Raw genomic sequence first — 13,965 nt, forward strand, 5'->3', positions numbered from 1 at the left:
ACCTAAGAACACATGAAGCTCTTGGGGAATATCTAGTTACAAACCATAACACTTACTAATGATACATTTCCTGCAGAGTAAAAGCTCATAGGCATCAAACACAGGAGAAATCTTCTTTTACAATTAATCAAGATATTCTAAATTTCCAATTTTTCTCTTAGATATATTTTTCACAGGATGAGGCTTGGCTATAAAAGGAGGCATTTTGGTCCATACTGAGATATTCTAATTCAGACATGCTGGAGTGAGGCTGTGGTAGTCATGGCAGTTTTTGTTTTAATGACTTTGCCTCTTCCATGTCCCTTTGTGGTCAAAGAATCCATCATTGTTGAGAGAGAGGAGAGCAAAGCAAAGTAAGCACCCTGAAGAACTATCAAATTCCACAAAGCACCCCTTCCTCTTAGTACTCTGTCCCTAGGATACACCATTCACTGGAAAGGTACACTTCTTGCCAAAGTAAGTTTGAATGATTGACAGTAATTATTTCAGGTGTGACTTGCATGTTCTCTAGGACTGAAAAATCCATAGATAAAACTTTTACACAATTTCTTTCATATGTATGTGGGCTTTTCTGTAATGAGCATTGTATTTTATCATATCAATATAACACCATTTAATGTCAAGCATCTTATTTCATCTTTGGAAATTTTATGCTTTCTATTTTCTGTATTCTATTAATAAAAAATAAATTTACATTCTAGCTTCTGAGCAAAGTAATTTTCACAGTGTATACCTTTTTTGTTAGTCATAGGAAGTTTCTTGTGTTCAATGAAATGAAAAGATAAATGGTGTTATTTTTATTTCCTTTTAGAGGGTTGGGGGGATTACTGAGAATTGAACCCAGAGATACTCTCCCACTGAGCTATATATTCCCAGCCCTTTTTATTGATCCAGGTTCTTGCCAAGTGGCCCAGACTGGGCTTGAACTGGCTTCCTTCTGCCTCAGTCTCCACAGTGGCTAGGATTAGAAGTTTGTGCCAACAAGCCTGACTTATTTCTGATTTTTATATTATATTTTTATTTAATTACTCTGTCCCAAAAACCAGACCCCAGAATTCAGTATATGCACATTATTTTTTTAGTATATGCACATTTACTGGACAATTGTGTCCTTTATCATACTTCTCATAAAATAACAAGTTAGTGACAAAGAGCATATTACCTTACTATCTTGATTTTATAATGTATTTTTATAAAATCTGATAAATTACTTTTATCAAAACTGTATTATTTTAATCTTGACTGCTTTCAGTAATCTGTCCTACAAAATATATTCTGTAATGTCTCAGCACTTTTTATAACATCCCTGGGAATACATATTAACACATTTATTTTAATTGGAAAACTAGGTTTCTTTTGGTCCAAAAGTAACTTTCATTTGGAGATTGATATGACAGTAATGTCTGACTTTTCTGATTGGGTTATATGGCCAATCTTTTCCCTAATTGAGCAAAATAAATCACCAGCTCTAAATTTGTTTTTATATTTAGCTTTTTGGGGGGAAAATTTCAAACATTTAGAAAAGTAGAGAGAATGAAACAATAAATTTGTATGCAATGTTCCTATTACCTAGCCTGACCAATTGCCAATTCGTGACCAGTAAAGTTTTCCACACCTTTTTCTGGCATTTCTCCTATCTCTGTACATACCTGCTTAGACATCTTTAATATACAAATATTTCTACATATCTACAAAAGATAAGGATTTTTTAAAAAATAGTGGTAGCATATACATAATTGTGCAATAACCCACTTATCACATTAAAAAATTAAGGATAGTTTCTTGTATTAAAATTTCAGGAAGAGTTTGATGAAAATATTCTTAACATATAACATAAAAACATTTTATTAAAAATATATGCATATATAATATTGCCAAAGATAAAATAAAAAGATTGATTCCCCAATTTCTTTTTTAGTACATCTGATTAAAAACATTTTCTCTAAATGTAGAGTAATAGGCATAGCTAATAGTTAGATAAATCTTTAGTAAGGCCTTTTGTATACTTAAAAATTGAGAATATAGCTGGCTGTAATGAATAGATTATATACCTTTTCATTTCCAGGTACTTTCTAGCAACAGCTTGAAGGAAGATCTAATTGATAGCATATTAGAAATTATTTTTGATGAAAGATAAATTATGTGATTTTTTTTAACTTGACTACAAAGGAATTCAAAGAATTGAGTCGTTGCTATAATAAATACCCATTCATTTTAATCTACCTACTTATATGAAAATGTCTTAGCACTTATATCTGTAAAAAGTGAAAAGTACGAATAGACCTTAGGCTGAATTCTGTTTCATTCATGCAGTGAGACATTTCTTAAGAATAAATAAATTAATGTATTTTAAAGCTTCATTCATCCCTTTTAAAATGGATTTCTAATAAAATTTTACCTTTGATTTAATAAGTTATCAAATTATATCATATGTCTTTTCTTCACTTCTGTACTAGTAGTTAAAATAAAGCAACTTCGAAGAGATTTTTTCAATACTGACATCCAAACAGAGAACCAACGTAATAACAACTTTAATTTACAGTTCACTTTATAGACATACTCTTGTTTAGAGAATTACACTAGAGTCATCAGTGAAAGGACTTTAAATACAGAAAACATTTTACATCATGATAAAATTCTCTTAAGAAAAAAGGAGTGGAAGTAAAAGTTCAGAAATAAAAGGGAAAGATATATAATTTCTGAATATTAAAGAAGACCTTTTTAAAGTAATCATTTTACTTTAAAAGTTTAATGAATCTAATAGGTGCAAAGATTAATTGTGTTGAGTTTATATTTTTTAAAACAATTTTTAGAGCATATCTGAGCTAAAATGTTTGAAGATCAGTGAGCTAGAAGTAGATTCTTCTTCATACCAAACCTATATCCTAGTATCTGCTCTTACCTGAATATGTTAAATAGTGACAGTTCAGTATGAGCCAATCAATGAAAATTGGGTGAGATAATAGTCATTTCAAAGAGTAGTTACCATAGGCAACCAAAAGCTACAATTGACATTAATTACTTTTAAAGTCATCGTTTGATACATGCTATTCTTTGAAATTAAGAGTGATAATACAAATTAGAACACTTTGCTGTAATTGTGTTTTCTGTGGGGTGAAATGCTAATTAAAATTTTCTGAGAGGTTCAAAAATGTCAGTGAATATACTTAATATGGCTTAGAACTGCCTACTTTTTCACTTCTGCTATTTCTTCCATTGTGATCAGAGAGCTGTGTATAAAATAAACTCTGAGAGTCAGCTACTGCCTTGTAAGTGATATAAATATAAAATAGAAGAGCATAGACAAAAAATATAAAACAAAATACTGTGAAGAACTTGAATATTCCTTTTAAATGTTCAAGAAAGCAAGATTGCAATCCATATCCTTAAGAGATACAAATTCAAATATTGAAAAGGACTAAGAAGGAAAACAAAGCAAGTGAAGCAGTACAGGAAGACTGGATTTTTCTTGCCTCTGGGATAAGTGCTAGTTCATCTCAGTCTATTGTGTGTCTATAAAGTCATCAAAATTAAATTCACAAATCATACCTTGTTTCCTATCCAGTCAGTTGCATACTGTATGTACAATTAAGTTGAATTTAATTAGCCTCACGTTTCTTTTTGAAGATGACATATCTGTGGTTCCATGTTGGACTGGAACATACTAATGAAAAAATTAGTGACTTCAAATGAAATAGAGAATAAGAAATAACAGTTGACTGCTGAGAATTTCATAGAAGTTAGGTTCTGGTTAGGCATTGCAGATATAAATATATATGAGCCAGAGTTTCTGGAGGAGTTTTACAAGATCAAAGAGAAAATTCTGCTAGTAACTTTAATACCAACCAAAATGCTATTCAAAGAGAAAAATTTAATAGGAAAACAAGGAGAGAAAACCTTTTGGAAGAAGCTGATTTGAGGCTGTCTTAATAGGTGGAAATGCCTTTAAGTCTGAAGAGTTCTTACCTGATAGGTAACTGTAGGGGAATGATGTAAACTCGTTCTTCCTTCTTTATAGTAGTCTATCAGTTTTATAGTATGTTCTGATTTGGGTTACAATGGTTATATAAATGTTAATACTAGCTGAGCCTAAATGAGGGATACATAGAAACTTGGCACTGTTGGTTTTTTCATTCTAATGAGATGGAATTCAGATATCAAAACTAACCCATTTCATTGGTTGTATGGTCTCTAGTGTACAATAAAGTGTGCAATTTAGTGTACTTAAGACATTTACAATGTTGTGCAACCATTAGCTCTATCTAGTTCCTGTACTCCATCCCTCCAAAAGGAAACCTTACGCCACTAAGCTGTTATTGTCCCTTGCTCCCTACTGGCAACTCATCTATTTTGTATATGCCTTTTTCATAGATCATTATGTTTTTAAAGTTTATCTCTATTGTACCACGTATCAATGTCATTCCTTTTTATAACTGAATAATACTCCGTTATATTGATATATAGTCTTCCATCCATGTCTTTGTATTTTGAAATAATATTCATTTGATATTACTCTAAGAACATTTTTTTATTTTACATTTTAGAAATTTATCATGGCATCCTGCTTTGACCACTAAAAGTAAAATGCGAATTCCACATTCTCATGCATTTATTGATCTGACTGAAGATTTTACGGCAGGTGAGTTGCACAAAAATGTGAAATGCTTGAACTGCCTAAGAATTGTGGAATTTTATTTACTCTTTAGTTAGTATTAATTTAATAATGAGTCCATGTTTACATCAAACTGCTAAAAGGCTGTAAGTCAATTGTATTAGAAGTGTAGAAAAATTAGTGAGTGTAATTGAGTCTTTAATATTTTTGTTGCTTATAAACCACCTCAGAATTTGAATTCTCTACTTTTTATGAATTCATGGTAAGTGAAATATGTTGCATGATGTTTTTTTCCCTCCTACTTAAAATTTTTTCACTCACTAATGCTATAAATTTAATAAGAAAAATAATTGCTTATATACCAAACAGCAGGGTCTTTTAAAAACTTATTATGAAAACATTTAAACAAAGAAGAGAAAGTAGTATTGTATATGCACATTTAATCATCACCTAGTTTTAAGAATTATAAATACTGTTTATCAGTGGTCCCCAACCATTTTGGCACTCGTGACCAATTTCATGGAAGACAGTTTTTCCATGGATGGGCTGGGAGGAGGTGGTTTCAGAAAGGTTCAAGTACACTGCACTTATTATACACTTTATAATTATTACATTGTAATTTATACTTGATCTTAGCCAAAAGGCGGAGAAGCAATACATTATAATATATTATGGAATAATTATACAATCTGCCATGGTGCAGAATCAGAGGGAACCCTGGACTTATTGTACTACAACTTGGCAGTCCTATCTAGGAGTGACGGGAGACAGTGATACCCAAGCTGTGCAGCTTATGTCCAGTCTCTTTCATAATCTTGTTTTGTTTGCTGTCACCGTAGAAAACCGTGCTTCCCAAAGATGGGATCTTGGAAATGGAAGCAGGCTTTTCAGTGCTTTTATGGCAGTCTCAGGATATTCTACCTTGACTTTAATGCAGAACGTACAGAGATTTGAAATTTGCTCATGCAGAATTTTTTTTTTCCCATTAAGTTTATTGGTGCATTTTAGGTATAAAATACAGTTACATTCTTGATTGGGATCTTGTACCTTTACATGAGTATCTTGGTTCTTCTTATTTTTTCCCCTTCCCCTGCCCTCCCTTCACACCCTCCACCCTTCCCTATTTGCAAAGACTTTGTTTCCATTTTCTTCCTTTTCTCATATTTGTTCTTTTCCCTTCTTTCCTTTCCCCCATCCCTCCCACTTCCCCTACTCTTGTAGACCGTTTCTTCCTATTACACAATATCAGTTATACTTTTTAAAAATTACAATATCAAGATCTAGAAGACATCACATATTTTACAGAATTTAAAAAGATATAGAAAGCATATTACAAAAATCTTTTTGGAAATAAATTTGACAGCTTCTAAGAAGTACCTTGGAAGACAAATTAATAAAACTGACTCTGGAGGAAATATAAAATTTGAATAGCACCTATTAAAGAAAGTATATTCCTACCTTGAAAATCTACCTATATGACAACAACAGGCTCATATACGTTTTAACTGATAAATTATATCAAACATATAAAGCAGAAAAAAGAAGGAACACTTCTCCCCTCATTTTAGGAACTCAACATTGTGCTAATCCTAACACTGGATGAAGATAATAGAAGAAAAAAGTATGAACATAGATAGAAATTTGTTTAACAAAACAAACTATTAGAAGTCAGATCTGGCAGTATGTAGAAAGTGGTTTTATTATAGGGATGGCAGTGTTGGTTCAGCATTGGAAGATCCACCCCCAAAAGTCATCCTTTTAACAGAGGCCTAAACCAAAATAGTCTGGCAATAAAATGACACAATTAGGATAGGATTAGCAAGGTAGAAGCAAAATCTTTCTATGTAGATGAAATGATCATCTACAGAGAAAATACTAAGAAATCTCTAGGAACCCCTAGAATTGTATTTGAATTTAGCAGGATTAGAAAACACAAGGTATGTATGCAAATTCAGGTCTGTGTATACTTGCTATAAATGAAGAATTGGATATTAAATTTAAAAGTTATGTAGGAGTACAAAGGACCTAGAAAAGTAAAAAGGAAAAGAAAAAAAAAAACAGTGTTGGAAGACGTTTAGTACCTAATTTTAAGACTTCCTCTAAAGCTACAGTAATCAAGGCAGTGTTGGTGTAAGAAAAGACATATAGATCATTGGAATAAAACAGAATCTCGAAATAGAAACACACATATATGGCCCCCTGAGTTTTGAAAGATTATTTAACATTAACATTTTACAGAATATAAACTCAATTCAAGAGCAAAGGACAAGATAGTGTTTTCAGGAAATGGCACTAGAACACCTGGTATCCGTATATAAAAAATTAACCTCAACCCTTTATTTCCATACATAAAAATAACTTGAAAAAATTTATGAACCTAAATATGAAAGACTAAAGCTACAAAACTTTACGAAGAAATTATAAGGGAAAATGTTTATGAATTTAGGATAGGCAAGAACTCCCTAGGATACAAAAAACATGATGTATAAAAGACAGAAATTGATAAATGAGATTCCATCAAACTTTAGAACTTTAAATGACATCTTTAAGAAAATGAAAAGTAGTCCTTAAACAGACCATATTTATAATGCATATAACCTATGACAAGAATATATAAAGAACTCTTACAGCTCATTAATAGACAACCCAATTAAAAAGTAGACACAAGAAGATGATAAATGGCCAGTATAGCACAAGGAAAGGTGTGCAATACTAGTATCAGAAAAATACTAATCAGTACCATAACAAGATTGAATTATACACTCATTAGGGAGATGAAGTTAAAAGCTTTAAAAGAACAAATGTCAGCTTAGGTGTGAACCAGTTAGAACTTTCTAATACTCTAATGTGAATGTAAAATGACAAAACCATTTTGGAAAACAATATAGAAATTGCTTGTATTACTGTTAAGAACCAACAGTCCTGTTCTTAAGTTTTTACTTGAGAGGAATGAAAACACATATTCACAATAGATTTGTACATACAAGTTGAGTATCCCTTATCTGAAATTCTTGGGACCAGAGTGTTTCAGATTTTCATTTGAAATCCGCTTGATATGCAAAGAGGATAGCTACTCCTCCCTTTTTTTTCGGGTTCCTGTCACATGGAGTATTGTTTTCCACCCTTTAACTTTTAGACTATGAGTTTCTTTTTGAATTAAATGTGTTTCTTGTATGCAGCATATTGTTGGATCTTGCTTCTTGACCCATTCTACCAGTCTATTTCTTTTGATGGTGAATTGAGACCATTAACACTGATGGTCATAACTTATACATATTGACTTATCATTGTAGTGACTTTTTCTGTTTGTTGGATTCTCCCCCTTTGCTTTTAATTTCTTGTCGTGCCAGACAGATTCATTCTGCTGGGCTTCCTGGGGTTGTGATCCTCGTTGTCTTTTCCTAGGATATTGTCTAAAATTTTTAGGAGTGCTGGTTTGGTATTCACGAAGTTCCTAAGGTGCTCTTTGTCATGAAAGTATCTTATTTCTCCATCAGTTCTGAAAGATAATGTTGCAGGGTACATCAATCTTGGTAGGCCGTTTTCTTTTAGGGCTTGAAATACATCATTCCAAGCTCTTCTTGCCTTGAGGGTTTGTGTTGAGAAGTCTGCTGTGATTCTGATGGGCTTTCCTTTGTATGTGATTTGTTTCTTTTCTCTAACTGCTTATAGAACTTTGTTCTTCTGATGGGTTTCTGGAGTCTTAACAATTATATGCCTACATGCAGATTTTTTTTGATCAAGGATAGTTGAAGTCCTATGCATCACTTATCTGTATGTCAAGTTCTTTTCCTCTGCTTGGGAAGTTTTCTGCCGTCACTTCTGTGAACAGTTTTTTTTAATGTCATCTGCACTCTCTCTTGTTTCTTCTTTGACTCCGATCAGTCTTATGTTATTCTTCTTTGCATCATCTAGCAACTGCTGGATTGATTTCTCATGATCCCTTACTCTTTTAAAGCAATTTTTTTTCCTGGTCACTAATTGCAGTCTTATCTTTTATATCTGAAATTCTGTCCTCACATTGGGTCATTCTGCTGCATAGACTTTCGATGGAGTTTTTAATCTCCTGGAAATCTGTTTGCATCTGTTTTATGGATTCCATTTTTCCTATGTTGGAATTCCATCCTGTTCCTCAGCTCCTCTCTAGATTTATGAATCATGTCTTTCACTATGGGCACAATCTCTGCTGTTGTGTGAGAAATTATTTCTGATTTCATTTTTTCCAGATCCTCTTTTGTTGCCAGTTCAGGGAGTCCAGGTGGTTGAGTATCAGAGTGTTCCATCTCGTTTCCCTTTGGGGTTGCTGTAGATGATCTGGAAGTCTGGTTTTGAGACTTGTTTACGTGTCTTCTCATTTTGATGTGAGGGGGTGCTGCTATCACCCACGGGGTTCACCTCTGTGCTGGCGGGGGTGGTACAATGGCCTGGAAACCTCTTCTTGTGTGCTGTGAGTGGCTCACCTCCTCTCTGCTGGTGGGTGTGGTATGGCGCCCCAGAAACCTCCTCTTATGTGTTGGGAGCAGCTCACCGCCTCTGTACTGGCGGGGGTGGTACGGTGGCCTGGAAGCTTTCTCTTGTGCGCAGGGAGTGCTCACTTTCTCTCTGCTGGTGGAGGTGGTATGGTGCCCCGGAATCCTCCTCTTATGCTCTGGGAGTGGCTCACCTCCTGTGCTGGCAAGGGTGGTATGGTGGCCTGGAAGCGTCCTCTTGTGCGCTGGGAGCAGCTCACCTCCTCTCTTTTGCAGGGGTCTCTCAGACAGATTTTTAAGGCCACAGTCATGTATTCTCAAGCAGTTGATTCTCTAGCATAGACAAAGTTGATTCACCTGGCTTACTCACAAATGGGTCTGGTATCAGTTCCTTTCTATTTCAGGAGTCTTTTGTAGCTGGAAAGCTGAGATCCAGGTATAGGACACATAATTGTAATTCTAGCACTCAGAGAGGCTGAGGCAGGTGGATCACAAGTTCAAGCACAGCCTGGCAAGTATAGCAACTTAGTAAGACACTGTCTCAAACTAAAACAGGACTGGGAATGTAGTTCAGTATAAAGGCCTCAAATTTAATCCCCAATGTCTGCCAAAAAAGGAGGGGTGGATGAGGAAGGAAGCAAGCAAGCTAGCTGAAATGCCTGATCATATACCAGCTCGGAGAAAGAAGGTCCTGGCTCAATCTTTCACAATCTCTGCTTATGTTTGAAATATGTAAAAAATCCCATTGTTCTCTCATTGCCCCCACAGTTCTAGTTTTGCTTTGAATGCAGTCACTGTATGTGCCAACCTAAACACAGTTGTCATTCTTTCCTAAAATGACAGATTGAGTTCATTGAACAGCTTAAATTCACACAAGTAAGCAAATTTTGTGACCCTTCTTTGTCTTCTCTGTCACTGAAATGCACTACTACTAGTGGCTAACATAGTATTGGTAGTGCTGTTTTCTAAACAGCAACTCACATTTCAAAAACTCCAGACAGTGGCCTGCCTTTACGGAGCCATCTCATTTCTGTGTATAAGAGTAGACTCTGTGTCTTGGTTGGCAGCAAAACTGCACATAACAAAAATATCCTCATGCACATTCTCCTGAAAAATATATTCTACAAAAATAAGCCTTGTTGCCTTGTTGTCAACATTAGTAGACTTGTCAACCTGGACTGCCTACCGCAGTGACTCATTAATCCTAGGAGTTGCACCTTAATATCCTAACCTGTTTCATCAGTTTGTCTACCTATGTGCTGGCTAAAAGAGGAACACATGCTACTTTCTGAACAGCAGCCTCTTCTAAAAAGCTCACATCGGATGTCCTTAGCAGCAGGCAGGATCAACTCTTTAAAAGTAGTAAAAGGACTTCTTAGCTTTAGCAATATGTTTAGGCACTAAGAATGATGCTATCTGTGCAGACTCATTTCATGAAGTGGTGACCTTCAGAAATTGCTTGTATACTTTTTGTTCATTTTTTTTTCCTTTTGAAGAACTCCAAAGGCTTTTCTTTTTTTTTTTTTCCAAAGGCTTTTCTTTTAATGCAGGTGCTTGGTCTCCCTGTGGTGAAGCAGTTTTGAAGGTTTCATTGCTTCATTGGGCAGTGGGTCCACACATATCATACAAAGCAGGCTTGGAAAATGTGAATCACCTGTTGCAGTGAACCCATAACTTAAGTAGGACTTTGGGTATTTTCTTTTAAATGCAGCTTTCTTTTTATTTACAGTCTTAAAGTCCTCTGTAGTCTCATCATTAGGTCCTTCCTTATCTTGGAGATGCTCTCTAGTGACACTGGTTTTTACTTATTTTGGCTAGGGTTAGTTTATGTGCTTCCCCAGACTGTCCGAGACAAGTGCACAGTGCAGCGAAGATGCACAGATGAAAGTGGTAAATAAAAATGGACACATCACATGTGGACTAGAGTAAGTGTTGGATTTTGGCTTAAATCCAGCTATCAGATGCAGCTGTACAATTGAAGTACATCAGCTAATTTACCACTGTAAAACCAACCACTAGATGTAGCTTGTCACTCATTGGCAGGGTTTTTGTATGAATCAGTAAACAATTGATGTATTGTGGTCTCTATGCCCTCAAACCTCTCTGCTAATGTTAATCTGTATTTGTAGCTGCTTCCCAGTGCTCACATTACTGCTTTGGCTCCATCTCACATCGTTGGGTATTAGATGCTCTTAAGGAGGACACAGCCTACATCTCTTGCTATTCACAATAGGGTTCACGCTCCTATGGGAATCTATCTGCTCCTGCGACTGATCTAACAGGCAGTGGAGCTTAGGTGATAGTGGGAGCAGTGGAACATGACTGCAAACAGAGGTCAAGCTTTCCTTGTTTGCCTACTACTCACATCCTACTGTATGTCCCAGTTCCTAATAGGCCATAGACTGGTACCAGTTCCTAACAGACAATGGACCAAACCAGTACTGATCCATGCCTGGGGGATTGCAGACCCCAGCTGTGTATTGCCAGTCTTATATCCTTACTGCCACCAAGCCCCTCCCACTGCAGATAATTTTAAACAAAATTCCAGGCATACAATTTCACCTGTAAATATTTCACTCTGTCTTTTAAAATAATGACTTTATAACCATCAGAAGATCATTTTGAAACCTAAAAAATTTGGTAATGATTTTTAATATATTTAAATTTCTGATCTGTATTCAAAATTTTCAATTTCCTCCTGTGTTGTTATCAAATCAAGAGCTAAACAAGTCTCATCACCAAACAGGGTCTGTCTGAGTAGGTCCCTCCAAAGAGGAAATGGGGACCACAACTCAGCCCAAGCAGATTCTTGACATATTCATTGCAGAAAAGTATTTCAGGATGTATCAGTGAGAGACATAGTCAGAATTATTAGGCCAAATAAAAAAGTAAGAGAAAATAGGAAAGGGACTTCAGTTTGAAGAGCTGAAAGGGCCTAGCTCTGAGAAAGATCAGAATGACCCCTCAACAAAACAGGGAAGGGACTAGTTTTTTTGTGGAGTTGTTAGTGTGGTCTAGGATCTGATTTGCTGTTCTCTAAAGATAGCCTTGGAGCCTTGTCAATTGAGGAAGCAGTCTGTTCTCCATGGAATGCCTACTTCTGCTGGCTAGTCTCAGTTTTGTAGAAGCTCTGCTGAAATACAAAGTAACCATAGGTTTAGGAAGTCTTTTTGGCACCTATTCATAGTTATATGTCCTGTAAGTGTCTTATCTCCAAGTTCTTAGTCTTAAAGAGGGGTGAGATAAGTTATTAAATTTAGAGCTTATTAATCTCGTATTCTCAGTTTTTAGACACATGCTTATATGCACAGCTGAACAGAGATCTGTCCCAAAGAAAAAAAGGTTATCTAGAAGATAGATATAAAATGAAAGCAAAGATGCCAAGTTGTGTCCTTTTATATATATATATCTGTCGGCCCATGAGAAGAGTAACTTTTTAACAAAAGCAGCATTTAAGTCCCTGATTGCCTGAGAAAACACGAATCAAGGTTTTATTAAGTGTAATAAGGTCTTAGGAGTTTGTCTGATGTCCCTTTGTGATGATTTCCAACTGTTTTATTTTCTCATCTAGTTTATTCTTGGAAACACTATGATAAGGGCATCCTCCCTTTGACAATGCACTTGATTTTTGAGATCACTAAGAGTGTTTGGGAGAATGAGGGAATAGGGAACAGTACACAATGACTGACTGGTCCTGAGACGGGCCCAGGAGTACATTTGCCCTTTATCCCTATGAAGATCTGTAACTCTGTCTCAGGTCCTTACAGACAGAAATTTATATTTTGTAGAATTTCTCAGTCTACCTTTTTCTGATTATATCTCCGTTATGTTAACATTTTATTTTATACTGTTTTCTTGTCGTCGTTAAGCTTGACCCCTTGACTAGAATCAGAGTCAGTCTGTCTCCCTGTCTTCTTTTTTTCTTTCTTGGACTGGGGCAGTGGAAAGGAGTTAAAGAGGAGAACTGTGGTCAGGAACACTTCCTAGGTGATGTTGCTTGTTTCAGCTCATTGAGTTCCCATGGGCTGTTGTAATGAATCAGTACTTTCAGTTTTCTTAAGCATTGATCTTCTACTATAATGTATCCTAATAGTTTTATCAGCTATGAGAATCATTTTCAGGCCCATTATTTCAGTAGTGGTTTCAAAATTGCAGAGCACTAAATCTTTGACTCACTACATACGTTACTACTTTGAGTTTTCTATTTAAAAAGACAAAGAGAACAGCCACATCTCACCTGAAGTACAGTTGAGATAGGCTTTTGTTCCTTCCCACTTTTTTTTTACCAGTTTTAAAAGGCTTTTGATTTGATTTTACAGTGAGGTTTTTATTCCATTTACTAACTGAAAATGAGTAAAGCAATGCCTGCATTTAAAAATAATTAAACTTTATTAAAAGTATTCCATAATGAAACACATAAATTTGAGGAACAGGTAGCAAATAAAATTACACAATTTAAACTACTTACTAACTCTGGATTGATTATAAATTGTGTTTTCATTATTATGAATGATTTACAAAGAAAATTTTAGTACCCAAATGTAAGTTGTTAGATTCCTATTTAGTCTAGAAAGAAGGAATTTAAGAAGAGAAAACAGAGGTTATTTTTAGCATGGCTTATCATGTGTTAAATCATATGAAACCTTCAACAATTAGGTTTGAGTACATTATCATGAGAGTTTATTTTTCTTTTCAAGATAAGGAAATTCTGTTTAGACTTATTATCTATTATCTCACTCTGGTTACACACACACACACACTTTATATTTCCTTTTTTAAGAAAAGGCTACTTTATGACATTTTAGAAACTTAGTTAATTTTGTTCAGTAGTATTAGACTTTCAAAAAATACTGACTTTTCATTCAATTTCTAAAATATTCTTAG

The 13,965-nt window shown here is 35.0% G+C and overlaps 1 protein-coding gene across 6 annotated transcripts in view; it reads left to right on the forward strand.

Moving 5' to 3' along the window:
• Itfg1 (integrin alpha FG-GAP repeat containing 1) overlaps positions 1-13,965 on the forward strand; it is a 286,118-nt gene that overhangs the window by 20,314 nt on the left and 251,839 nt on the right. For all 6 annotated transcript variants that reach the window (XM_087199355.1, XM_087199353.1, XM_004873895.4 and 3 more), the window contains one exon: positions 4,545-4,639. In XM_087199355.1, the coding sequence (XP_087055481.1) occupies positions 4,545-4,639 (95 nt within the window). The remainder of the gene's footprint in view (positions 1-4,544; positions 4,640-13,965) is intronic.

Source organism: Heterocephalus glaber, unplaced genomic scaffold (genome assembly GCF_053883595.1).
Source record: "Heterocephalus glaber isolate CG9 unplaced genomic scaffold, H.glaber_assembly_v1.0 deba00001707, whole genome shotgun sequence".
Lineage (NCBI taxonomy): Eukaryota > Metazoa > Chordata > Mammalia > Rodentia > Bathyergidae > Heterocephalus > Heterocephalus glaber.